Here is a 25564-nt window from a genome sequence, read left to right as displayed (position 1 = left end):
TATGACTAGGGAGGAGGAGGAGGTACGCTGTCAGCATGTCAGCAGAGACTTTCTAATGAGGAGACACAGCACTTTAAAAACATCTTCCATAGTAAGGCATGGGGTTAGTTTGTAACACCAATATGGCAGTTGTCTACACATATCCAGCCCCTTCTGGGGCCAAAAGTCGACATGTGAATACATCGTGCCAATCATGTGATGTGTTTTGAATACATTGTATTAATCATGTGTTGTGATCTTGTTGCTGGAGCGAGGTTGGTGTTGTGAAGCCTTACGCACACGCAGTTCTGCCTGAAATAGATTCCCAATAAGTGCCCAAAATGCATTGCAATATGGCCGCCGAGCAGAGGGACTTGCCTGAAAGGACTTTTGATGTCAGGTTTTACACAGGGGAGGAGCCAGTAATGTCTCTGCTGCTGTGAGTGTTAATGCAAAATGTACAGTGATAAATGACGGTCCCTTTTGGGAGATTTGGAAAGTGCTAAAGAAATCTGTTTGATGCTGGCTTGATGCTGGATGTGCTGGATGAGTGCTGACCGCAATTTAAAATCTCTCTCTCTCTCTCTGTCTCTGTGTTTTTCTCGCTCCATGGTATTTTATTTTCTTTCCTCGTTCGCGCCTGTGTGCTTGCTCAGAAGGGCACGCCATCTCCAGGGAGAGGAAGCGGGGCAAGGTGGTTGCTAAGAGAAGCCGAGAGAGAACTTTCACGGTCACGGCCAGACATTTTTCTCTGCAGTCTGGGTGAGCAGCAGACATAAATTGGCCCAGCTGACAGGGCCCCACTGAACCTCTGTGTGAGTGTGTGTGTGTGTGTGTGTGTGTGTGTGTGTGTATGTGTTTGTGTGTCTGTGTGCCTGTCTACCTGTCTGTGTGTGTGTGTGTTGCATGAACCTGTGTATTTTTGGATGTGTGTCTGTTTGTGTGTGAGTTTGATGTTTGCCTATGTGTGTGTGTGTCTGTCTGTGTGTGTGTGTGTCTGTTTGTGTGTGAGCTTGATGTTTGTCTATGTGTGAGTGTGTGTGTCTCTCTGTGCATGTATGTGTTCTCTCTCCCCAAACAACATGAGGTGTCACCCTCATTGACGGTGATTACAAAACAAAACCGAATCCCAATCAGACTCAAATACTGCAGTCACCCTTACTCACCACCCGTTACTTTCCCCTTGTCTTTCTTCACTCTTGCTACAAGGGAGGTTTCATCTCCTTGTGATCATGAAAACTGACTGGGTACAAAACACAGAAAATGGCTTCAGAGAGAGAGAGGGGGAGAGAGATGAAGAATCCTTGACATGCCTTGATTTATCTGAGGGAGGGAGGACGCCTGCTGCTACCAGAGTGTTATTTTACAGCATGGTTTCAGATAGGGACTGTAATCCTTTGCCTGTGAGATTCTGTGTTGTTGTTGTTGTTGTTGATTGCGGATGAAGCCTCACCTTTTACTGGATGCTAAAGAACAGTATCTGGAGGCAGCAATGGGCAGCGGTCCACCGTCTTGTGCGACTGGCTGACATTTGAAAGAGGCGTTTGGGGATTGGCTGACATTTGAAAGAGGCGTTTGGGGATTGGCTGGCGCAGAGCAGAGAGGACACAGGAGGTTCCCGTTATTAAGGTTGTGGCTTTAAGTGGGTCAGTGTTGCAATCTTGTGAAATCACTGCACTGAGCACAGATCAGGGGATTACACAGGAAGACCCGCGGGGTCTGTGTCCAGTTCCTGGATCAGTGAGTCTGTGTGTGTGTGTGTGTGTGTGTGTGTGTGTGTGTGTGTGTGTGTGTGTGTGTGTGTGTGTGTGTGTGTGTGTGTGTGTGTGTGTGTGTGTGTGTGTGTGTGTGTGTGTGTGTGTGTGTGTGTGTGTGTGTGTGTGTGTGTGTGTGTGTGTGTGTGTGTGTGCGCGCCGGTATGTGTTTTTGTGCCTGTGTGTGTGTGCGTGCACCGGTATGTGTTTTTATGCGTGCGTGTGTTGGGAGAGATTTCAGTAGGTCAGGCAACCAGAGATGGGTTAAAATGTGATTTTTGGTCATGATTTAGTTGGTCTTCCAATCTCCTGTGATGGTTTGATAAGCGCCACTCTTCAGTATGACCAAGATAAGAGGGATCATGTCAGTTGCCACTCTTCAGTATGACCAAGATAAGAGGGATCATGTCATGCCACTCTTCAGCTACATATCGTTTTGTATGTCCATACTGTATCTCCTGTAGAGTTAAGTCACAACAATGATTCAAGGGTCCCTGAGGGGGAAAGCTAATTGGTTCGTTATGTTCCACTCCCAATGACGCAAACACTTGACACTTAAAAAGAAAATACACCTCAAGAGCTAATATGGTGTAATTGGTTAGTGACCACGTAGCAAACAAGCATAAATCGCTAAAAGAAACAAATACAGAGAGAAATCCCAATGGCACTACTCTCTGTACTGCACCAACTATTTCCCATTCTACAAGACAAGTCAGCCCCTCCTCTGCACAAGTGGAAAGTGCTTATAAATGACTCTAGAGCGAGTAATAAGATTATGCAGCACATCCCCGCTAAATGCTAAACACTAAACACTAATGCAATCCCAACTGATATGACAGAGGCAAAAAAAAATCTTTGTGGTGCTTTTACTTTTGCTTCCTGGTGCGCTGTATTTCAAAGCCATCTGGACTCTGGATGTATACAGGAGCTTAAAACACACATCAGCATAGTGTGTACGTAGCACTATAATGAGACTAGTCATGTTTGAGTATGATCTCTGGGGTACGACAGTCAGTGACTCACGTGTGTGTGTGTGTGTGTGTGTGTGTGTTTGTTTTGTCCCTCCTGACTGCAGCAGTCGCTTTGAGCCGTGTGGAAGCTAAGCCCCGTGAGGTGTGATGCGCGCAGCGTAGAGCGTCCGACCCTCTCCGAGGCAGCGCAGCCATGAGCCAGCAGGAGGCGCCGCTGGGCGTGGAGCCGTGCGATGCGGTCGAGGCCGACCTACCCCCGCAGACGCAGCACGCGGCCCCGCAGACGCACGGCCACCGCCGCAGGCAGGACAACGGCGGATCGAGCGAGGGAGGCTCCAGACCCACCCGAACCCGCCACCACCACCACCACAGCAGCAGCAGCAGCAGCAGCAGTAACAACAACAACGGGCACGGGGGAGACAACGGCCAGCAGCAGCAGCAGCAGCATCCCCCCGCCAGGTACCGCAGGTACGACCCCTCGGAGGCCAGCAGACCCAGGGGCCAGCGGAGAGCGACGGAGGGTGACGCGGAGGCGGCGGAGGCGGCCGAGCAGCACGCGCAGCAGACAGTGCAGGGCACGCAGGGCCAGCAGGCCCAGCCCCAGCAGCCCATCCCGAGGCCGGCGGTCAGCCGCTACCGGAGGCAAGGGGACAACGAGGCCAGGCTGCGAGCGCAGCAGCAGAGACAGAGGCAGCGACAGCAGAGGGAGGCGGAGAGGGCGGAGAGGGCGGAGGTTCAGGAGGTTCAGCAGCAGCGTCATGCCCCTCCTGTCCAGCCACAGCCTCAGGCTCCGCCACCGGCAGCCCCACCGGCCGAACGGGAAGAGGCGGAGGAGGACGACGGCGCGCTCAACCGCTCGGCCAGCACGGAGAGCGCCTTCCACAACCACACGGACCGCGCCGAGGGCGACGCCGACATGGCCCTGGAGCCGCCGGAGCCCGAGGACGACAGCGGCTACGGCCTGACGCTGCGGCCCGAGGCCGACGAGTACGCCGAGAGCGCCGAGTCCGAGCAGCTGCCCCGTCCACACCCAGCGCAGCAGCCGCAGCCACAGCATCCGCCGCAGGCCCCGCCGCTGCCGCGAGACCCCCTGCCCAACACCGAGCGGCCCCGCACCCTTGACCCAGAGGCCCCCAACCCCGGCGGCGGCGGCGGCGGCAGCGGCTACTCCAACTACGTCTACACCCAGCCGGCCTACCGCGTCTCCTCTGCCCGCGAGGGGGCAGGTCCCACCGGAGGCGGCGGCGGTGGTGGAGAGGTGCACGAAGCGACGAAGGACGAGCCGTACGCCGAGCCCTACGCCGACTACAGCCCGCAGGAGCACGTGTACGAGGAGATCGCCGAGGCGGCGGCGCACGCCGGCGGAGGCCCCGAGTGCCAGATGCCGGCGCAACAGCAGCAGCAGCAGCAGCGGTGCCGTCAGCGACAGCAGTTGAGCTTCCGGCAGTTTGAGCGCGAGGACAGCGGCGGGAGCACCGGCAGCACCTACCGGCAGCAGGAGGCGGTGGGCTCGCGCCTGCACCACTACGACGAGCGCTCGGACGGCGAGTCGGACAGCCCCGAGAAGGAGGCCGAGTTTGCGCCGTACCCGCGCTCCGATAGCTGCGAGCGGGAGCACGAGGACGAGGACATCGACCAGATCGTGGCCGAGGTCAAGGAGAGCCTGAGCTCGCAGAGCCTGCAGCGCACGGCCATGGGCCTCGAGGGAGAGGAAGAGGGGGAGGAAGAGGAAGGCGAATGGCCCGAATCGGAGCACAGCGTCCAGACCGCTCAGGAGGACCAAGACCAGCCCATGGAGCCGGCCGACGAGGAGGGCGAGGAGATGATGGAAGAGGAGGAGGACGTGGAGGTGCCGCTGCCCAACGTCAGCCCCGGCGAGAGGCCCGCCCAGCAGCGCATCAGCCGGGAGAAGAGGGACGCCATCTCGCTGGCCATCAAGGACATCAAGGAGGCCATCGAGGAGGTGAAGACGCGCACAGTGCGCTCGCCCTACACGCCTGATGAGCCCAAAGAGCCCATCTGGGTGATGAGGCAGGACCTGAGCCCCACTGCTGAGAATGACCTACAGCCGTCACTAGGGGGCGACGTGAGTAGAGTTTCGGCCTTCTCATACACAACTCAATGATTATTTCAATGCTCACTGTACAGTGGGTACTGTGGACACAGCTTATTCTACACAGTATTATATTATACATAACATTACTATCTATTTGTCTATTAAGTGATATGATACTACTACATAATAGATAATGTATGATGATACTATGCATATTGCACATTAATGTGTAGGGCAGTGGTTCTTAAACTTTTTGTCTGGCGACCCCACAAAAAAGTATGGCGAGGTCTGGCGACCCCACTTTCCCCAAACAAGTCCTTACTCAAATACCCCCCTCAAACGTTAACAACTAAATCAAGCAAAAACTAGAAAGCAAAGTCATTTGTTTTATTTACTCCATATGAACAAGAACCGAGAAAACCAAACAAACACGATTAAACAAGTGTAGCCTAGGCTTCCGCCATATCAGATCAGAGCGATATGTGCTAGCGCGCGCACACACACAAGCACGCACACACACATACACATGCAGCATTAGGCCTACAACATTAATTATATTTATGGCGATAACAATAACAGTATTTTTTATTTCCCTTTTCTGGTTTACTATCTTTAACAATTTCAATGGGAAGGGTGTGCATGCTTCCGTGAACATAGCAAGTTAATTCTAGGAGGAATGCTGCATACGGCGACAGAGATTTTCCTCCACGGTGCTGAGCCGACATCTGTATTTTGAGATGTCGTTTCATTTTGACAGGTTTTAAGCTCTCATTCGCCAGAACATCGCCGCAAATCACACATTGTGGGTGGTCGAGGTTATCTTTAACTTGGCAAGTGAATGCATATTTCAGAAATTCTTTCTGATAAAGCCGATCGCGCCGTTTGTTCTTTTTTATTCTCACCGGCCTGTAGACTTGTCCCATCTGAGGATCACGGATGAGTAGACGCACTGGTAGATGGCACTTCCGAGCTTTTGTTCATTTTTTAAGCAGCCACCTGTCCATTTTGGCTAGTAGGCTACCTATGTCTTTTGTTTTGTTTTACTTAAAATAGCGGGAACAAGTTGAGTTTGCATAGTGGGAGCAGATAGTTACATTGTTTCTATCAGCGGACCAGTAGCCCATAGACTGAACCAGATCTCGTTGAAAGACGAAAACATTTCTCTCTCTTCTCTTAACTGCGTGTAAATAAGAAAAAGGCAGAAAAGGCCAATATCATTTTCCTTTGTTTCACCTAATAATAATTTCAGACTGAATACAGAAAATAATTGGCGACCCCATGGAAGTTTTTGGCGACCCCTAGTTTAAGAATCACTGGTGTAGGGTGATCTCTGTATATTTGTTTGACAGTGTTGATAACACTTGAATAAATAATCTTCTAAATGAGCGGAAAACCTGCGTTTCTCATGTAAATGTGCAATTAATTGTTTGTCCACCAAAGCTTTTCCGTCTGCACTGACAGTGTAATTAGCATTCCCTGGGGCTCTGTTGAGTGTCATGCAGTGGGTTGAATCAGATTGTTATCAATATGCTACTCGTTCATATCACCACGTCTCATATCGACTCTGCAGTCAGCACCCGATAAACAAGGTTTGTCTTTAGAACAAAGCCACAGAAAAGCTCAGTTGCTAAGGAACGATTTTCTTTTTCTGGCCCGGGGTGGGTGTGCTCTGCGCATGGAGGGGAAAAAAAACAACGACTGAGTGGTAAGGTTATGGTGAGGGAGTGAGCGAAGCGTCTCGATTTAAGGCAAAGCACATTCACAGTGTTTTAGTGAGGCAGCACTTCTTGGTCTCCGGTGTTCCATCGGAGCAGTTTGCCGTGCCACGGCACCGCTGCTCAACTCCCCTATCACCCCTGTCCCCACACCCCCCACCCCCGACCCCCCCTGCCGAGCACAGCCTGCCAATGCGCCGGACAAATTGGCTGCCTGTGGGAAATGAAGAGCGGCTCAGCCGCACTATAATGGAATGGCTCAGCTTATCCACGGCCCGGAGGCCCACGCTCATCTGTATTCCACGAGTGCCGCGTGTGACCGGTGTGTGCAAATGGAGCTGTCCTCCTCCTGAACATCGACAGCTAGGCCTCTGCTGATAAGTTCAGAGGGAGAGAGAGAGAGAAAGGGGGAGAGAGAGGGAGAGAGAGCGAGAGAGAGAGAGAGAGAGAGAGAGAGGGGGGGGGTAGGTTTGGAGGGGAGAGTTGACCTTGTTATATTGAAGGACCAGCAAGTTATCTAATTCTTCATTTCTATATTTTCTGCCCTCTGAGTTCCTTGTCTTATCCTTGTAAAAGAAATACCCCCTCTCTCTATGCGAATTCTTTGCCCAAATGTCTTACCTCAGCTTTTGTCAGAGGAAGGACTTTGAGTGAGCGAAATATGTTCTGCTCGAGCGATAATATCACTGCCACACACTAACCTCCGTTAATTCTGTAGATCCCTCTGGCGTCAGCTTTATCCTGCAGGTGTGTGAAGTCAAAACAGACCACATGCACTGGTCAAATAAGCTCTCTCCCACACATGCAGATACACACATTCGCAGATACACACATTCACACACACACACACACACACACACACACACACACACACACCCACACACACACACCACACACCACACACTCACACACACATACACATACAAGCATACGTACACACACACACACACACACATACAAACACATGTACACACACACACACACAGACACACACATACACATACAAACATACTTGCACACACATACACACACACACACACACGTACACGCACATGCACATGCACATACATACATACGCACACTCAGACACACATATTCTTGCATACCCAGTGCAAGCCACCATTCTTGATTACACAGCTATTTCCCATTCTGCTCTCCTCTGCTGTCTGTGTCTGGGAGGAAGGGATTCATTAAGCACTGCTGTTTGTTTTTCTGTGAATAAGCAGGGACTCTGGTCCCAGCGACGCAGTGACTGGCGAACAGAAGAGGGGAACAATTCCCTGCTCTGTCTGCGACGCCCAGCGTGCAAAACAGCTGCATACACATGCGGCCAGCGAGTCCTTAATTATATTCAGCGAGAGTCAGACACCACAGCTCACTGTGCTGATCATCCACCCTGTGAGTCATTTGCGTCAGACTCGACACAAAGAAGAGGAAGAGAGAGAGAGAGAGAGAGGAGAAAAAATACAATGCAACCAGACCACCGCTGCAAGTGTCTCACAGATTGACAGTACCATTTTAAAACACTGTCAGCGAACTTGCGGCGCTGAGGTTTTTCGAGAGATAATTACACTATGAGCCGTGGTGTGGTGAGGCACTGCGGCTCCACAGAGGCGTTTGACGCGGCCCAATCTGTGAAATTGGGAGCTGATTTTTTCCATCCCACTTGTGTGCAGCCATCCAGGATTGACAACAGAGCAGAGCATTCGATCTGATTATCTCGGCTCAGCAGGCTCGAGCCGATATTTTTTATTTATTTATTTTTTGCCTGTTTGTTTCCCATTTACCGCTTCTGCAACTTTCTGCACCTCTCTGTGGGATGCTAACCCCACCGAGCTCAATGATGCCGCAGGGCTTTGTGCTCCATACTGTTTATAAACCACATGTCCAAATACTCAGATTAGCACTTTGACACCGGTTCTCTTCGCTCTATCTCTAGTCCTATTGATCCTTAACACTGCATGTGGCCAGTTTTCACTGACTTGAGGGTGAAATATCAACTGAATTGCACTTTGTAGAGATTAATCTCCACAGTGAAATTCAGGCAAGGGCTTAGATTTAAACCGTATGTCATGAAACGGGCATACAGGGTCAGAGGGAAACGTCTGAATGTAACCTTGGGAGGAGGGTGATGCCAGTAAGTATAAGTATGTATATATACTCTTTTGATCCCATGAGGGAGAAATTTGGTCTCTGCATTTATCCCAATCCGTGAATTAGTGAAACACACTCAGCACACAGTGAACACACAGTGAGGTGAAGCACACACTAATCCCGGCACAGTGAGCTGCCTGCAACAACAGCGGCGCTCGGGGAGCAGTGAGGGGTTAGGTGCCTTGCTCAAGGGCACTTCAGTCGTTCCTACTGGTCGGGGTTCGAACCGGCAACCCTCCGGTTTAGTCCGAAGCGCTAACCAGTAGGCCACGGCTGCCCCACATGTCTCACGGTGCATGTCTGCCAGTCTCTGGGGGAAAGAGGGGGCCGCTGGGTCAGTGTTTACTGGGCGAAGCACGTAGCGTTCAGCCTCCCAGGCCATCTCAGCAGTGGCACAAGATAAACAGAACAGCAATTGAAAACACCGAGAAGTAGCTAGAACTCGGGTTAAATCTCCCCTGTCTCACCCAAAAACAAAGAAAAATAAATAAAAAAGACTTCAGAAAATCTCTACGAAAGAGGTTAGAAAAAATTAGAGCTTAAAGTTTGACCATTTGTACCATACACTAACGTTTGATTTGACGGGTCCAAATACTAAGAGTTCCCCTCACTATCCGAGTGCTCTGCTGCTTTATTTTCCTTCCTCCCCTGCTAAGGATGATTTATTTAGTGTAGGCGAGACACACAGAAAAGAGCGGCCTGTGAATAATTCAGCATTGCTCAGATAGTGTAACATTAGAGGAGAGAGAAGCAGCCTCTCTTCATCAGGCCACAGAGAAGGTTTAAAATGTGTTTAAAGAAGGCATTTATCTAGCACAGCTGGGTCTGTTTTTGTATGTATTGTACAGCTTAGAGACTGTCGTCTGAGTTGAGCACGAGCACATACCAGGAAGATAACGCTCTTGAGTCCCTGAAAACCCAAACAGCGCCTTGTGTGTCTTTGCATGACGAAAAAGATGTACGCAAACACTAACAAATGTAGTGGCAATGTGTGTCATTCACAGAATGTCCTGAAAAATGTCTGATCACCATAACCTTCATAGTGATTCCTGCTGGTGCAAAGGCTATGAACCAGAGTAACTCACGCGACAGTAAGAGCCAGCAGGCCAGAGTCAGAGTAAGGGCTGTTGTAACCGGAGCGCGGTTAGCCTGGGTCCTCATTGGCCTGCGTGAAGCTCGATCTGTCTGAGCGTCACAGGAGATGAGCGGGGCCGTTTGGGTTGGATGCCTCTGTCAAGCCCAGTGTCCAGCACAACACAGCCTACTGCTCCAGCATAGCACAGCACAGCGCAGCACACTGCTGTTTGACAGAGTCTCAAGCATTCAGTGAGTCCATTCATGAGTTTTGAGAGAGTGTTACTGTCGTGTTAGCAAAAAGACTTCTCTCAGCGCCATGGAGAACTTCTGGATGTACCAAATTGAACATCGTCAGACAGATGAGGTCCCTTTGATTGATGAGGATGAGGTAATATTGCGTTGCTCATAGTATTTGTAATTTTTAAATACTCATTTAGCATCATGTCATGTGTCTCCAGGAGAAGAGAGAAATTCCTCTGCTGTTATTTTGTACTCATTATAACAACACTGTTATGGGTGTGAGAGACTAAATTACACTGTCTACAATTATGGTGTTATAATGAACAGAAGAAGGCACAATAATAGCACGTTCACAGTGGTGCTGGTCATTAGCGGGCATCTACTGGGCTCGAAACCCACTTGTGGTATTTTCCATGTAGTCATGACACCAGGGTGAGGACAGCAGGTAACTGAGTGGGAGTGAGGTGTCAGTGAGAGAATTTCTCATCATTAAGCTGCTAGAAGAAACATGATCTGTTTCAGGCCCATGCTAAGTTTATTCTACTGTTTGTTAAAGGTTCATCTTTAGATAAAAACACTAATTAGATGATGCCTCTTATTTGTTGAATTAATTATTAAATATTCCTTTGTTTTAACACTTTGGTTTTAGTGTATAACACATTTAAAATGGGACACTAAGTTAAAAGATCATAGGTTGTTATTTATGTCCAACAGGCAATCAAATTACACTCCTCCCTCCTGTGCTTCTGAAGTGTTGAACTCCTCGTTGTTGATTGGCTGCAATTGATAATGCCATCAATGGACACTGGATGGGAAGCTAGAAGATAGTGAGGAGCAATTCAGTGAATTTGACAAACAGTGTATGAAATTAGAATCAGACTGTACCTTTAATGCTCTTCTGTGGGCTGCTGTTGTGGGATTCAATCTTGGCTTCTCATCCTGCTGTACATTGCAGTTTCACACAGTAGTGCTAAGGGGTTGCTGATGTAATATTTGGGTGCCAGGTGCCTTGAATAATTTCATGTTGTCACTCATCTTTGCAACTATGGTTGATGAGAACATGGTGTCTCAATGTCTGAGAGCACCATCTGATCTGCCCGTCATCTAATGTGAAAGATAACAGGTTCAATCCAAGCGCAAACATAAGTATAAGTATAAGTATATATACTTTTTTGATCCCGTGAGGGAAATTTGGTCTCTGCATTTAACCCAATCGGTGAATTAGTGAAACACACTCAGCACACAGTGAACACACAGTGAGGTGAAGCACACACTAATCCCGGCGCAGTGAGCTGCCTGCTACGACGGCGGCGCTCGGGGAGCAGTGAGGGGTTAGGTGCCTTGCTCAAGGGCACTTCAGCTGCGGCCCACTGGTCGGGGCTTGAACCGGCAACCCTCCGGTTACAAGTCCAGGGTGCTAACCAGTGGGCCACGGCTGCCCTTACATGCATAGTGTATATGCAGATGGTATTCAGATGTCATCTACATATACAAGATGCATGTGTCAGACAGTCCAGCGATGTAAAGTGTTAAAGATTTCCTATCATTCATTTTTGTTCTAGCTTTGCCAGTGTTTGTTATGGGGTTGCTGTGAGGTTTTATTTTTATCCCAGATGTGAGATGCCTCATGCCCACTTGCCCAGTCTTGTATGCCCAAAGGACTGTGCCAATTTAACACAAGGCTTGGAGTCAGTTCAACCCCACTCTAGGTGTCGGTTTCCTGAAGCAATACTCTCATTGTCTTTCTGTTTCTCCTCTCTCTCTCTCTCTCTCTCTCTCTCTCTCTCTCTCTCTCTCTTTCTTGCTCTCTTTTTCACCCACACTTGCGCACCTTAACTGAAGGTCAGGGTAGTCAACATATTCAGATTCAAACCATTTCAACGCCACTGCAAGTCAAGCTGTCTAAAATTGCAGTGTAATTGTCAGTCTAATGCTGTGAGCCTTGAACTGAGACACCTTCACGCTTTTCAACATCTATTGATGTGTGGTGTGATTCATAGGCAACATGACAAAACTAAACCCTTAGGGGATTAAGTTAATCTCATTTGTCCCGTAGATGACAGCTAAGGTTTGTTGCGTTTTTTTGGTTTACCATTTTCAAATACTACCTCTCTTCCTGGCCTGCCAAGCCACATTTATTCGTTGTGGTCTGGAAACGTTCCATCGGACTACAGCTGTATCCAAATTATATTTCAAATGACTAATGCAGGGATCAAGGCAGTGCAAGGCAAATCAGCCAAACAAATAAATTAACTCGGAACAAGAGTCATTACAACCTTTCACTCAAGACAGGCTAGCATCAGCACATAGCTTCATACAGCGGGGAAAATAAGTATTGAACACGTCAACATTTTTTTCAGTAAGTATACTTCCAATGAGGCTATTTGCATGACATTTTCACCAGATATTACTATTAACTCAGATAATCCACCCATATAAAAAAAATCCAAACATTAAAGTCCATAGGTAGAGTTATGTGTAATAAAGTGGAATGACACAGGAAAAAAGTATTGAACACGCCTGCTGAAATTTCTTAAAGGAACCGTATGTAAAAAATGTAATTCAATTAATCATAAAATGGCCCTGATTTGTCACTAGACATTAGGAAATCATGCTAATTTCAAATATTTATATCACTGACAACAGTAGTCCGGCCAGGATATCGTAATTTAAGAAAGTGAAGTTGTAGCCCTCAACTGTTGATGTTTACATATTTGTGTTTTAGCCTGATCCGTCACCCTCCACCTATCTAGTAATCACACAAGTCAGTAGTGTTTCGGCATCTGGGTTGCCAGCTCTGCTCTAGTTACCACATCTGCGGTGTACACCGCTCTACAGTATTTTGAAAGTGATTGTAGTACCAGTTTTGGCCAAAATCCTACATACGGTTCCTTTAAATACTTTGTGGAAAAGCCTTTATTCGTAATGACAGCTTCAAGGCATTTTCTTGTATGACGAAAACTAATCAGTCACAGTATTCTGGTGGCCCATTCTTTTAAACAGATAGTCCTTTAATATTGAAGATTCCAGGGGTCCCTCTTGTGAATCCTGATCTTTAGTTAACTTCCAAAACTGTTCAATTGGATTAAAGTCAGGGCCTTGATTTCCTTTCTCTGAAACCAATTGAGAGTTTCCTTTGCTGAATGGTTTGGATCATTGTCCTGCTGGAAGGTCTAGCCATGTCTCATCCTCATCATCCTGGTGGATGTAAAGATTCTCCCGGAACAAAATGACTCCATTCATGATTCCTTCAACTGTATGAAGTCTGCTAGTACCATGAGATGAAAAACAGCCCACATCATGATGCCACCACCTCCAAACCTCATTGTTGGTATGGTATTTTTAGGGTGATGCACAGTGCCATTTCTCCTTCAAATATGGTGTGTAGTATGACATCTGAAAAGTTACATTTTGCTCTCACCAGACCAGAATACATTCTCTCAGTATTTCATAGGATTGTCCAAATGTTGTGTAGCAAACTTTCAACGAGGTTTGACATGTTTTTCTTCAGCAATAGAGTCATGCGGGATGAGCGTGCATAGAGGCCATAACGGTGAAGTGCATTACCTATGATTTTCTCTGTAACAATTGTACCTGCTGCCTCCAAGCCTTTCTGGAGCTTTCTCTGAGTGGTCCTTGGATCTTGGGCTACTCTTCTGACTATCCTTCTGACTTCCTGGTCAGAAATCTTGCAAGGAGATCCTGTGCATGGCCAGTTGATGATGCAGTGATGTTCCTTCCACTTGCAGATAATGGCTCCAGTACTGCTTGCTGGATGATTCAAAAGTTTTGAAGTGCATCTGTAACCAGTTCCATTGATATGTCTTGGGAGGGCTCTTTGCTTTTACCCATCATGAAATGTTTCTTGTGTGACACCTTGGTAACAAAAATCCAGTTTATATAAATTTGCACAGATAGGAGGGATAATTTCTCTAAATACTTATAGATTCCAGTTTGTTCCTTGCTATTCCTTGCCTTTGTGTACTGCTTTTTCTTAGCGTGTTCAATACTTTTTCCCTGTGCCATTCCACTTTTTTACTCATAACTCTACTTTTAGACATTAATGTTTGGATTTTTATATATGTGTGGATTACCTAATGTCCGGTGAAAATTTCATGCGAATAGCCTCACTGGAAGTATACTTACTGAAAAAAATGTTGACGTGTTCAATACTTATTTTCTCCGCTGTATAATAGCATAATATAGCTTGTAATCTGTCTTGATAGCAGCCTTAATGACTGATACATTTTTAATGTGTAATCACTTTTTTGTCTACACCGGCTTAGCAACTACCTATGCTGTAGGTCAAATACAGAATATTCGGTATAAAAAAAATATTTTTAACCATTTCCAGACTATATTCCGAAGATCCTGTAAGATATGGTCTTGGAGCAGAGGGCAACCCCTACAATAAACCCATATGAGTACATCCTGAAAATATCCATGTTTTAAATGTCAAAATGTTCTTCATGAGAGTATTGCACATCATTGCCAGCCATGAGAGATACCGTTTATTATGGGGCGTGGTGCACAAGACGTGTGGTCCATAAGCTAAAATAAAACCACTTTTAAATGAGTTCCTGGCAGTGTTTCTGTGACAGACATATGAACCTCACCCCAACCTTATGAACCATAACCATAACCCCAACCATATGAACCGTACCCCAATTGTGTTTCTCTACCAGTCTCCAGGCTCTGGGTCCAACTCACCCCAAGGGGCGGAGTCCTCCAGCCACCACATGCCTATGCTCGAGGGGAGTGACAGCTTCGAGACGCCATCGCCCGCCGGGAAAGAGGTGAGAGCCTCTCCAAACATGGAGGCACCAGCTGGCTTCCCAGTGTCCTCCATCAGTGTGGCCCATGTAGTCAAGAGCAAGGAAACAAGGAATAGTAATCAGTGATCATGACTGAAGCAAATCTCATCTATTGTGAGTAAGGTTTTAAGAATTGTGTTGAAGAAAGGAGTTTAAATTGAACACCAATACAAACGACTAGCAACTACACAAGCAGGAACCAAAGCAAAAGTCAAACCACAAACTCCATCCGTTGTAATCAATCAAACCAAAATGGGTTGTATTTTTTTGTCTCAATTGCTCTTACTCTCTGTGTATTCTTTCTCCCTCACGACTCAGTCCCGGAGAAGTCTGGCTTCTTTCCCCACGTACGTGGAAGGTGAGTGTGCTTTGGCACCTGGCACCGCATCAGCTGTCGCTACTCTGCCTTAATGTTTATTCAGCCATTAGTGCCTCAGGCTATGGCAGCACCTCTGAAACGCTCTCCTGTGTGTGTGTGTCTGTGTGTGTCTGTGTGTGTGTGTGTGTGTGTCTGTGCCAGTGCCAGGCCCCTGTGACCCGGAGGACCTCATCGATGGCATCATCTTCGCTGCTAACTACCTGGGCTCCACGCAGCTCCTCTCCGACAAGACCCCGTCGAAGAACGTGCGCATGATGCAGGCCCAAGAGGCTGTGAGCCGCATCAAGGTGAGTCACAGTATGCATGCGTGACGTGTGTGTGTGTGTGTGTGTGTGTGTGTGTGTGTGTGTGTGTGTGTGTTACCACATGTGTGCAAGCCTGTGTTTGTGTGCAAGCCTATGTGTGTGTGTGTGTGTGCGTGTGGCCCTTTGCCAGAACAGATCACTTTGATCAGCTCTCTGCTTCACTGTTCTGACTTCTGACTTTTTATTTACCTCAGCATGTCTGAGGGAAGGCAAAAAAGAAAGAGAAAGAAAGTGTATAACTACTGCTAACATTCATTCTCAAGGTCTGACCAGCTGAGATGGTCAGCTCGCGTAGGCCGTCCAAAATGGAGAATATCTCTGCTATTAGTTCCCACACTCATTAGATAACATACTTGTTAATAAATATATTAGATCTTCAAAAGACTTCTTTGAATTAGTGTCTGTGCTAGTCTTGGGGGGGTCTGACAAAGACAGCAAATTAATAATGAGAGATAACAGACGAAGTGGGTATCTGAACTAACATAATTGTAATAATAAGTGTGGGAAACAGATGAACAACTGCAGAGCTTTCTCTCTGAAGTACTGTTTTATCAGGAGCTGTTCTTTCAGCTATGTATTCTAATGGCCTCTATATTTTCTCCCTTGCCTTCACTCGACTGAATTTGGCATATGCCAGCACGACGTGTGTGTTGTGACTTAGCCTTATAGATTAGATGCTAGTCATTGGACATTACTGTGATGAGGCTATAGTTAGCATTTTGCTAAATCACTAGTGACGTTTTAGTGTCCTGTCACCTCTTCATCACTTTCCTGGGGCTTAAATCTCCACATTATTATGGTGCTTCAGTATGACATGTTAAACCCCAAGCCAATGACACATTGCATGTTATGACTCAACTTTTTTTTCTTACGCTAGAACCTAATCTCCCTCTGGCCCAAACATGCTAAATGCTAAGAAGCTCTCCTTGCTTGTGATGCAATTAGTGTTGGGTTGGGTTGCATATGAGACGCAGGATCATTCTAAGGTTAACAAGATACGACCATTTGTTTTAGGACATTACCTCTGCAGGGGTAGTCATTAAGCATGGCCTGGTGGCCATTGGTTGCTATGCTGTGTACATAGGGCTCAGCAGAAGGCCAAAAGGCCTACTAAGCTTCATAAAGTAGGTTGATTAAAAATGCATATTCATTTTTTAATAGAATTTAAATGAATTTACCCATTACACTTATTTTAATGGCTTTATGACTTTTTACTGCATATGAAATAGACTGCAAAAGCTGGTTAAAGCCATACTACAGTGGAATCATAGAGCCTCAGTGCCACTACAAAACTCTGCATCTAGGTCTAGCAGTGTACCTTACTGAAGCTAAGGCTTAAGTCATGGCTCAGAGTACTGCTTGGTCAAAGTCTTTAAATAATTTATGAGGTGCGGGATTGATTAAAAGCATTGTTCAGACAACAGAGGCGGTTTAAAGCAGCCAGGCGTCATTGATTGGGCTTCATGGGTGGGGACGCCTAACCATCGGCATTAATAAATGAGGCTCCAAACGAGCGGGAGAATTTGCCCCGAGGCAAGCTGGTGTGCTGCTGCTGCTTCAGGACCTTGTGATCCCAACCTCGTTTGTTTCAGAGACAGATTAATAACAACACACTATTTTTAACTGACCTAATTAGGCTGAATTGAACAGGTTGTTTGTATGTGCTTTGCAATGTGTGATAATGTTGGATCATCAGCTTGAGCTTTTTGATTTTTTTTTTCCCTCCTGAATGATGTGGGTGTTTGTACATCAACTGGCCCTCAGGCAGAAGTGCTCCCTGTGCTCTCCCATTTCCCTGACCCTTATGACATTGCCCCCTAGTGGAGTGGACTTTGTGGAGTGTAGAGGAAGCTCAGGTTGCCATAACTGCTCTATTTTGTGTAAAGTGTGTCTATATAAGTGAAATAATAAGCACACTCACATTAATTCAGAGGGGAAGGGCCATGATGTTCAAAGTCAGTTATAAGGTGCACTTTTGAGTGGGAGTGATGTCTCATGTTTTTGAAATATAATCACTTGAATATGCTCAGAATAGGGAATGCCCCTTTTATATGGTTTAACTGTAATGACAACATGCATTACATGAGAATGCCCCTGCCTTTAGTACAGCTCAAGTGGGCCCTCTGCTGGGGTACAAAGGAACTTTAGATAATGGCTCAGTGCTCTCCATATTAAACCCCATATCATCATGCACCGCTTCTGGTTTTGAAAAGCTAGTTTAAGGATGCTAGTACATCTTCTTTAAGATCAGCCCTCCTTTAGTTACAGCCCTGAAGCTGTGGTAAACTGTTCTCAGCCAATGGAGCCATGTAGCAGAAACTGCACAAAAGAGAGTAAGTGACAAGCAGAACACTTTACGGCCAAGAGACCTACAGTACTGATAGGATATACAGTACACATTCTTGACCGTATGTCCACTTGATGGAAATATAGTTAGTGGTGGTGTTAGTAGCTCTACCAGTTTGGTTGTAGATGGAGTTATGTTGAAGGATTTAAACAGTTTCAGCATTTTTGACAGAGGTTATCATGGCAAGTGTTGAAAGATCTATATCATTGCCGATGTGCCGCTTGTCCACACTGGCCCATCGCAAGCAGACTGTGTTGTGTTGATCCACCCACCTCTCCCCAACTTCCTGTGCCCCACCCCATCCAAGCAACCCCCCGCTCCACCACCACCACCACCACCACCACCACCACACACACCACCTCCACACACAGTCTCCACCCACTCTTTTTGATCTGGTCCCTGCGGCTCTAACCATTCTCCTGTCTCTGTTTGTTTCATGCAAAGCAGACGGCCCAGAAATTAGCCAAAAGCAGGAAGAAGGTGCAGTAATTCTTCATCGGTTTTTGGTGTTTGTGCATCTCTTTTTTTTATTTACTTTTTTCTGTTGTTATTTATACATTTTTTGCCTTGGTCGACACTTCGCTGTGTCGTGTTTCTTCCTTTCTTTCTTTCTTTCTTTCTTTCTTTCTTTCTTTCTTTCTTTCTTTCTTTCTTTCTTCTTTCTTTTAGTTTCCTAGTGTCACTCTTGTTGCCTCCAGTTCTGTTTCTGAATCCAGCAACAAGTCCCAACACCTGATATTCAGTCACATTACTTCTGTGTCAGATGTGTGTCTGTTACGTGTTCCTTCACGCACATTCTCTCATCCTCCCCCACACATCAGATATCACTCTAAAGAATCTGACATAGACAGGAGCCTGTCAGTTGTGCCAATGTAGCCTTAAGCGCAAACACAAAAATCAAGGAGGGGGAACCAGATATTTGCTGGATGCAGAAAACGCAGGCACCCTTTTCTTTCTCCGAGTGACGTGTGCTGTAGTGTTTTGGTGTGTTTGTTCGCGTTCTGACCTTTCTTTTTTTATGTTCTTCGTTCAGCACGGCTTTCTGTGATTTTGCTGTCTTGACTGTCATTCTCTTTTGTGTTTGTAAAGATGGTAGCTCGTGCCAAATCGTTCTGATAGTTCACCATGAATCCTCCCTCCCTCACACCCTGACCTCCTTTCTTCGATGGAGTCTTTTTCGATGAAAACACATACTAACCCACACATTAACCTCACAAGCCTGCGCAGCACAGAGGAAACCACCAGAAACAAATTGAGTTTCTCTGGCTGGCAGAGGTTCATCGAGGAGAGAGTGAGATGCTGCTCAGAGGAAGAATGACACCTTTGTCTCCCCCTCAAGTGGGGATGGGGCTGGCGAGATAAAAATACCGATAGATAAGAATTTAATTAAAAATGGAGCAGCCTCTCTTCTTCTCTCTCTCTCTCTCTCTTTTCACTGCACCTCTGGATGTGCCATCATTCCTCTCTGACCTTGCACTCTCTCACTCTCTCTCACTCTCTCTCACTCTCTCACTCTCTCTCTCACTCTCTCTCACTCTCTCACTCTCCCACTCACACATACACACTCTCTTAAATGTGCAGTATCTTTTCCTTACTACCTCTGTGTCTCTCTTTCTCTCTTATCTCTCTGTCTCTTAATGGATGTGCTCCTAGTGGATCCTTTTTCTCTGTTCTTGCTCTCTCTGGATGTATGATATGTGTCTGTCTCCCTCTGCGGGTCCTCTCTCTAGCTCTCTCTATGTAGCTTTTCTTCGTGGATGTTTACAGTAGGCTCAGATGAAACTAATCCTGTTCTGTCATTCCATGCAAGCTGTGACTGATGCCTTTCTCTTATCCCCTTCTCCCCATCCTCTCTTTCTCTCTCTCTCTCTCTCTCTCTCTCTCTCTCTCTCTCTCTCTCTTTCTTTCTCTCATTCTAGGCCCCAGAGGGAGAGGCTCAGCCCATGACTGAAGTGGACCTCTTCATCTCCACCCAGAGGATCAAAGTGCTCAACGCCGACTCACAGGTCCACCTCTGCTGTCCGTCTGTTAACATGTCCATTTGAAAAACCTGCCTACAGTAGCCATGTGTCCATTTGTCTGGCTGGCTGATTGCGTGTGGTTCAAACACACCAATACAAGCAAATTCAAATACACAAAGAGCTTCACTGGTCTCACTACGTCCCAGTACAGTATTGCCAAGTTTCTCTCTCTCTCTCTCTCTTTCTCTTTTGTTCTCTCTCTGTAATTCTTCTCTCATCCCTTCAACTAATGGTTTGCAAACAATGGGGGGCAGCAATTAAAGTCATCAGCCTTGCAGACAGATGGCTTTTCCTTGTCTCCTTTGAACATGGTGCCAGTCATAAGCCTTCCTGGGCTCTCTGCTCACTGGCAGCACTCTCCCAAAGACAGGGGTGTTTTATCCCAATTCATTTGAACCAGAACAATCCTTTTGGCCACAGCAGCAGGGATTCCTCCTAAGCTAGAACAGGAGAGAGGGTGGGGGGGGGTGGGGGTGTTGGGAAAATAGTGCTGAATGTGTCATTTCTCCCAACAATGCCACACTGATTCTGTAGTACAGTAGCCTGCTGAAAAGCCTGGCAGAAAATGCTTGAAAGAGGAACTTAAATGTGACGAAACCATGGAATTTCCTTTCATCATTGTAATTTTACATGTATATATTGACTTAAACATGAATGTGACTGTAAACATTATTCACATTCAGATTTACTTTCATATTCATGATATTTGCATGCATATTATCTATTAAAAATTGCATAGTAAGTAGTGTGATCATGTATTGGAAACAACATTTGCATCTATATTCATATTTACACTCACATTAATGTGTGCAATCCATCTTTAGTTATGTGGTTTTCATCCTGTGCTCTCACCTTATGTTCCCTGCAGGAGACCATGATGGACCACCCTCTGCGGACCATCTCGTACATAGCGGACATCGGGAACATCGTGGTGCTGATGGCCCGGCGCAGGATGCCTCGGCCCGACTCACAAGAGAACCTGGAGGCTTCCGACCCGGCCCAGGACGAGAAGCGCCAGTACAAAATGATCTGCCACGTGTTTGAGTCTGAAGATGTAAGGCACTGTGTGTGTGTGTGTGTGTGTGTGTGTGTGTGTGTGTGTGTGTGTGTGTGTGTGTGTGTGTGTGTGTGTGTGTGTGTGTGTGTGTGTGTGTGTGCGTGTGTGATTGTGTGATTGTCTTTGTGTGTATCTGGTTTTATCCTCTGTGCATTAATTTCTCTGCTTGTTCCATTTTCGTTGTGAGCTCTGTTTTACTGACTGAAAAAAAAAAGAACATGCAGAATAGCTGAATTCTCGGAGCTTAAACAGCAACTGCAACAATGAACAAGCAGCTTGGGAGCAGACAGAGCTTGTCAAAGTACTAAATTAATCAGAACTTAATAACTCAGCTGTAAATATTACATCTTGTAGATAGCTGTGAAGGCTCTGAGAACCTGGTTACATACAGAATGAGGCACAAGAGTACATCACACTGTGAATCAATACTTCAAATCATTCTGTCAACATCTCATCTGCATTCTCTCTGTTCCTTTTTAATGAGCATCAGTACAGAGTGAATAGCTAAATACAGCGGACTGAAGCCTTATCTTCTCCAGATGAAGTCACATCAGTGTAGCGATGGAGGTGCTGTGGAGGGAGCTTCCTCTCCCCTCTATGCGTCCGCATGTTAATAGAGATGCAAATGAGGGCATTTGCCATTCAGTGCACAGCGTAAGGAAGAGGCAGAGGAGGAACTATAAAACTTGGGACACAAAAGGATATGCATCTCATTTGGTCTCCGGCGTGTTCCAGTGGGATGTGAAATTGAGTCGTCCTCGCCACATCCTTTTTCCTGCGGGACTTCTGCCCAGTCACCCTCACTCACTGACCACCTTCCACACACACACTCACACACACACACACACACACACACACACACAAACCCCCCATCACTTCCACACACAGCCGAGCCCACCCCACCCCATGATGCATTGCAGCTGCCAGGATCCCTGCACTGCCGCGACCTCCACTAGCGATCCTCCAGCTGGCGTGCTCGCGGTGTGGACTTTCTGCGGCCGTGGGCGTGATCGATAGAGGCAGCCTCAACCTTTAATCGCTCTCTAACTGCGTCAAGATCTTCTGGCTCTTTTTTATCATGGAACCCTGTAGCCCCACTCCTCCATGGGAATGCTCTTAGTTGTCTTTCATCAGTCTTCTTTTATGTGTTTTACGGAGATGAGTTGCTTCCAAAGGTGCAAAGAGCAGTTTGTGTGCTTTTCTTAAGGAAAAAGAAAATGAATAGTGAACTGCAGCAGTAAGAGGAATCATAGGGCCCTTGCTTGCACTTAAAATATCCTTAGTTCACCCATTCAACCATTCAGTGCTCCTTTATGTGTGTTAGACTCCCTAATTTGGACAGAGATTCCGTTCAATTGCTCTTAATCTGTTGGTATGTTGCTGGCAAACCCTTTAATTAGGATCCCAGACTCCATGAACACAATTACAGACGTTTCCCACACAAAACGCTCTGAAAGAGCTCTTTTTCATACTGTGCTGTTCTGCTGGGTGGTGAGAGCCTTATGGCCGTGTGTGTGTGTTGGGAAAACTTTGATAAAAACCCTCGGTGGATGTTTGCAGCCTCAGCACCTTTCCCATAAACACTGTGACACTGCAGTGGTGATTGCTTTGTGAATTATTGCTAGTAAAGCAAGTGGCAAAACAAAACATAATGAACTGCAGTCGTCAGTGCACACTGTGATTGCGTTGGCTGAGCAGATTGTGAGTAAGATAAACATACTCACACTCAGATGCTACTCGGGGTATTGTGTGAGCCTGTGGCGCCGTAGTGCTAAATGTCTCTCTCTGGTCTCATCTACCCTATCAGGCCCAGCTCATAGCGCAGTCCATTGGCCAGGCATTCAGCGTGGCATACCAGGAATTCCTGCGTGCCAACGGCATCAACCCGGAGGACCTGAGCCAGAAGGAGTACAGCGACCTCCTCAACACCCAGGACATGTACAACGACGACCTCATTCACTTCTCCAAGTCTGAGAACTGCAAAGATGTGAGTGAGCTTATAGAGATGATGGAGGACAGAAGAATAGAGCTTGTAGAATCAACTAACCACCAATCTATGACATACTGTATATTTTCATTTTAATTTTATATTATTGTATTTTTTCTATGTTGTTCTATAAGTAATGTAGATTTATAGGAAATGTAATTATTTTTACACCCAATAATGAAAAATTATATGATTTTTCAAAACAAATCTAATTCATGGATCATGAGATTTTTTTCTCTGAGGAGACACCTTTGTGCCTTCCTGCCCTCTACCAGGTTTACATAGAGAAGCAGAAAGGTGAGATCCTTGGGCTGGTCATCGTCGAGTCCGGCTGGGGCTCCATCCTCCCCACCGTCATCATCGCCAACATGATGCACGCCGGCCCGGCGGAAAAGTCCGGAAGGCTAAACATCGGCGACCAGATCATGTCCATCAATGGCACGAGTCTGGTGGGCCTCCCGCTGTCTACCTGCCAGACCATCATCAAGGTACCACCCTCTTGCCACCGCCTGGAAGCCATAATCTTATACAATGCTACTTGTACAGACAGTAGCTATAAGACTATATTTCCAGGCTGTTAATTCATATTTAAAAGGGGGCTTACAGTCTGCTTGCAAGCACTCTGCCATATGGACACCATTTAAGATGATGCAGCACGCGGCTGTTTATCCCCCTCTGGTACAAACAAAGCCTTTGGGTTACGCTGCTGAGCTGTTATGGTGCTTGCATTGTTTTTGTTGTGATTTTATTAATGCTCTCTATTTGTGTGTGTGTGTGTGTGTGTGTGTGTGTGTGTGTGTGTGTGTGTGTGTGTGTGTGTGTGTGTGTGTGTGTGTGTGTGTGTGTGTGTGTGTGTGTGTGTGTGTGTGTGTGTGCGTGCGTGCGTGTGTGTGTGCGTGTGTGTGTGTGCATGTGTGTGTGTGTGTGCGTGCGTGCATGTGTGTGCGTGCAGGGGCTGAAGAACCAGTCACGGATAAAGCTGAACATCGTCCGATGCCCCCCAGTCACCACTGTCCTAATCAGAAGACCAGACCTAAGATACCAGCTGGGCTTCAGTGTCCAGAATGGCATTGTGAGTGCAGCTTTCCCTTCCTCCCCTGCATCCTTCTTATGGTCACCCTGTTAATGCAGAGCAGTGGCTCCTATTAGAGGAGCTGCCTGGCCAGAAAATCTAATTCACATTCATTTGGAGCTTACCATCAGCGCAGTCGATCAGGTGAGACGTGTTTCCGAGTCCAAATGCTCCTGCTTTAGTGTTGCGCGGCATCAGGGATGAGCTAATGCTGCTAACAAGTAATGCTAGCCTGGGGCCTCTGTTTAGCATTGTGCAGGACGATTCTTTTTGTCTGTGTGCTGGAGGGAGTGTGATTGCTCATGTTTGATGAGGATGTTCTCTTTGTTCCTTCTTTTGTCTTCTTTCTTTCTTTCTTTCTTTCTTTCTTTCTTTCTTTCTCTCTCTTCCTCTCTCAGATATGTAGCCTTATGAGAGGGGGGATAGCTGAGAGGGGTGGGGTGCGCGTGGGCCATCGCATTATCGAGATCAACGGCCAGAGCGTGGTGGCCACCCCTCACGAGAAGATTGTACACATTCTGTCCAATGCAGTGGGAGAGGTACAGAAACATCTGTACTGCACACACACACACACACACACACACCACACACACACACACACACACACACAAACACTGTATACAGTATGGCCACCAAGGGTCAGATGTAAGATGGTAACAGGTAAGGCAGGGCAAGGCAGTTTTATTAAGGATACAGCAAGCTTGCTTGTTCTCTTTATGCATGTTTCTGGTGGGACAGGTAAATAAAAATGTTGTAATGGTATAACAGTTCAGTAAAGTTGATCCAGACAGAATTGAAACAAAGACTTGAATACATTCACATACATATACATACAAATGTGTACACACACACACACACACACACACACACACACACACACACACACACACACACACACACACACACACACACACACTCGCGTACACATCTAGTAAGCACAAAACAAATGCACATACCAACACACACATATGCAATTTAAGTCCTTGCAGGGGCAAATACCTATGGGGCAATGCCAGGGGCTAATACCTTTGAAAAGACATTTCCAGGCTTTATCTCCTGCTGTGCTTCTCTGTGTCTCTCTGTATAGATCCACATGAAGACCATGCCTGCTGCCATGTACCGCCTGCTGACTGCCCAGGAGCAACCCGTTTACATCTAACGATTCAAACGCTTCCCCCTCCCTTCTTCCCTCCCGCTCTCCCCATCCCTCCATTGTCTATCATAACCTTTGACCTCTGACACATGATGTAACCTTAGTCAGCATCTTTGACTCTTGACCCCACTCCCCACGTGCATATGGCGTGGTGTGGTGACTGACCGATGCGTCTCCGGCTTCCCGCTGGCCACGGCTGGGGTGGTCTTACTCTTCTCCACACACACCACACTACACTGCAATCCCAAACTTCCACCCCCCCCCCCCCACCACCACCTCCACCCATCTCTGCCTCCTACCTCTGTAGCCCCCTCTCCCTTCCCTCTGAGGCTTCTGTGTCTGCTGTGAAGTGCAATATCCTGTTTGTGTGCGCACACTTCTGACTGATAACCAGGCATGGGAGGTGGGCTGGGGTGGAATGGAGTGGAGTGGAGTCGGATTGATGTGATGAGGGTAGATGATAGATAGGTGGATGGAAGAATC

At 46.9% G+C, this 25564-nt stretch overlaps 1 protein-coding gene across 1 annotated transcript in view; it reads left to right on the top strand.

The window, feature by feature from the left end:
• apba1a (amyloid beta (A4) precursor protein-binding, family A, member 1a) overlaps positions 1-25308 on the top strand; it is a 48570-nt gene extending 23262 nt beyond the window's left edge. The window contains exons 3-14 of the mRNA XM_076270569.1: positions 2809-4790; positions 14632-14742; positions 15079-15118; positions 15281-15426; positions 18239-18271; positions 19711-19797; positions 20681-20866; positions 22677-22856; positions 23132-23344; positions 23809-23928; positions 24327-24467; positions 25016-25308. Of these exons, the coding sequence (XP_076126684.1) occupies positions 2898-4790; positions 14632-14742; positions 15079-15118; positions 15281-15426; positions 18239-18271; positions 19711-19797; positions 20681-20866; positions 22677-22856; positions 23132-23344; positions 23809-23928; positions 24327-24467; positions 25016-25087 (3222 nt within the window). The 5' untranslated portion in view covers positions 2809-2897 and the 3' untranslated portion in view covers positions 25088-25308. The remainder of the gene's footprint in view (positions 1-2808; positions 4791-14631; positions 14743-15078; positions 15119-15280; positions 15427-18238; positions 18272-19710; positions 19798-20680; positions 20867-22676; positions 22857-23131; positions 23345-23808; positions 23929-24326; positions 24468-25015) is intronic.
• Positions 25309-25564: the final 256 nt, after the last annotated feature.

Source organism: Alosa pseudoharengus, unplaced genomic scaffold (genome assembly GCF_046254945.1).
Source record: "Alosa pseudoharengus isolate Yale_2024_CS ecotype anadromous, Long Island Sound unplaced genomic scaffold, YU_APseudo_1.1 YU_APseudo_1.1_scf_6, whole genome shotgun sequence".
Classification (NCBI taxonomy): Eukaryota; Metazoa; Chordata; class Actinopteri; order Clupeiformes; family Clupeidae; genus Alosa; species Alosa pseudoharengus.
This window is presented reverse-complemented; position numbering and strand designations above follow the sequence as displayed.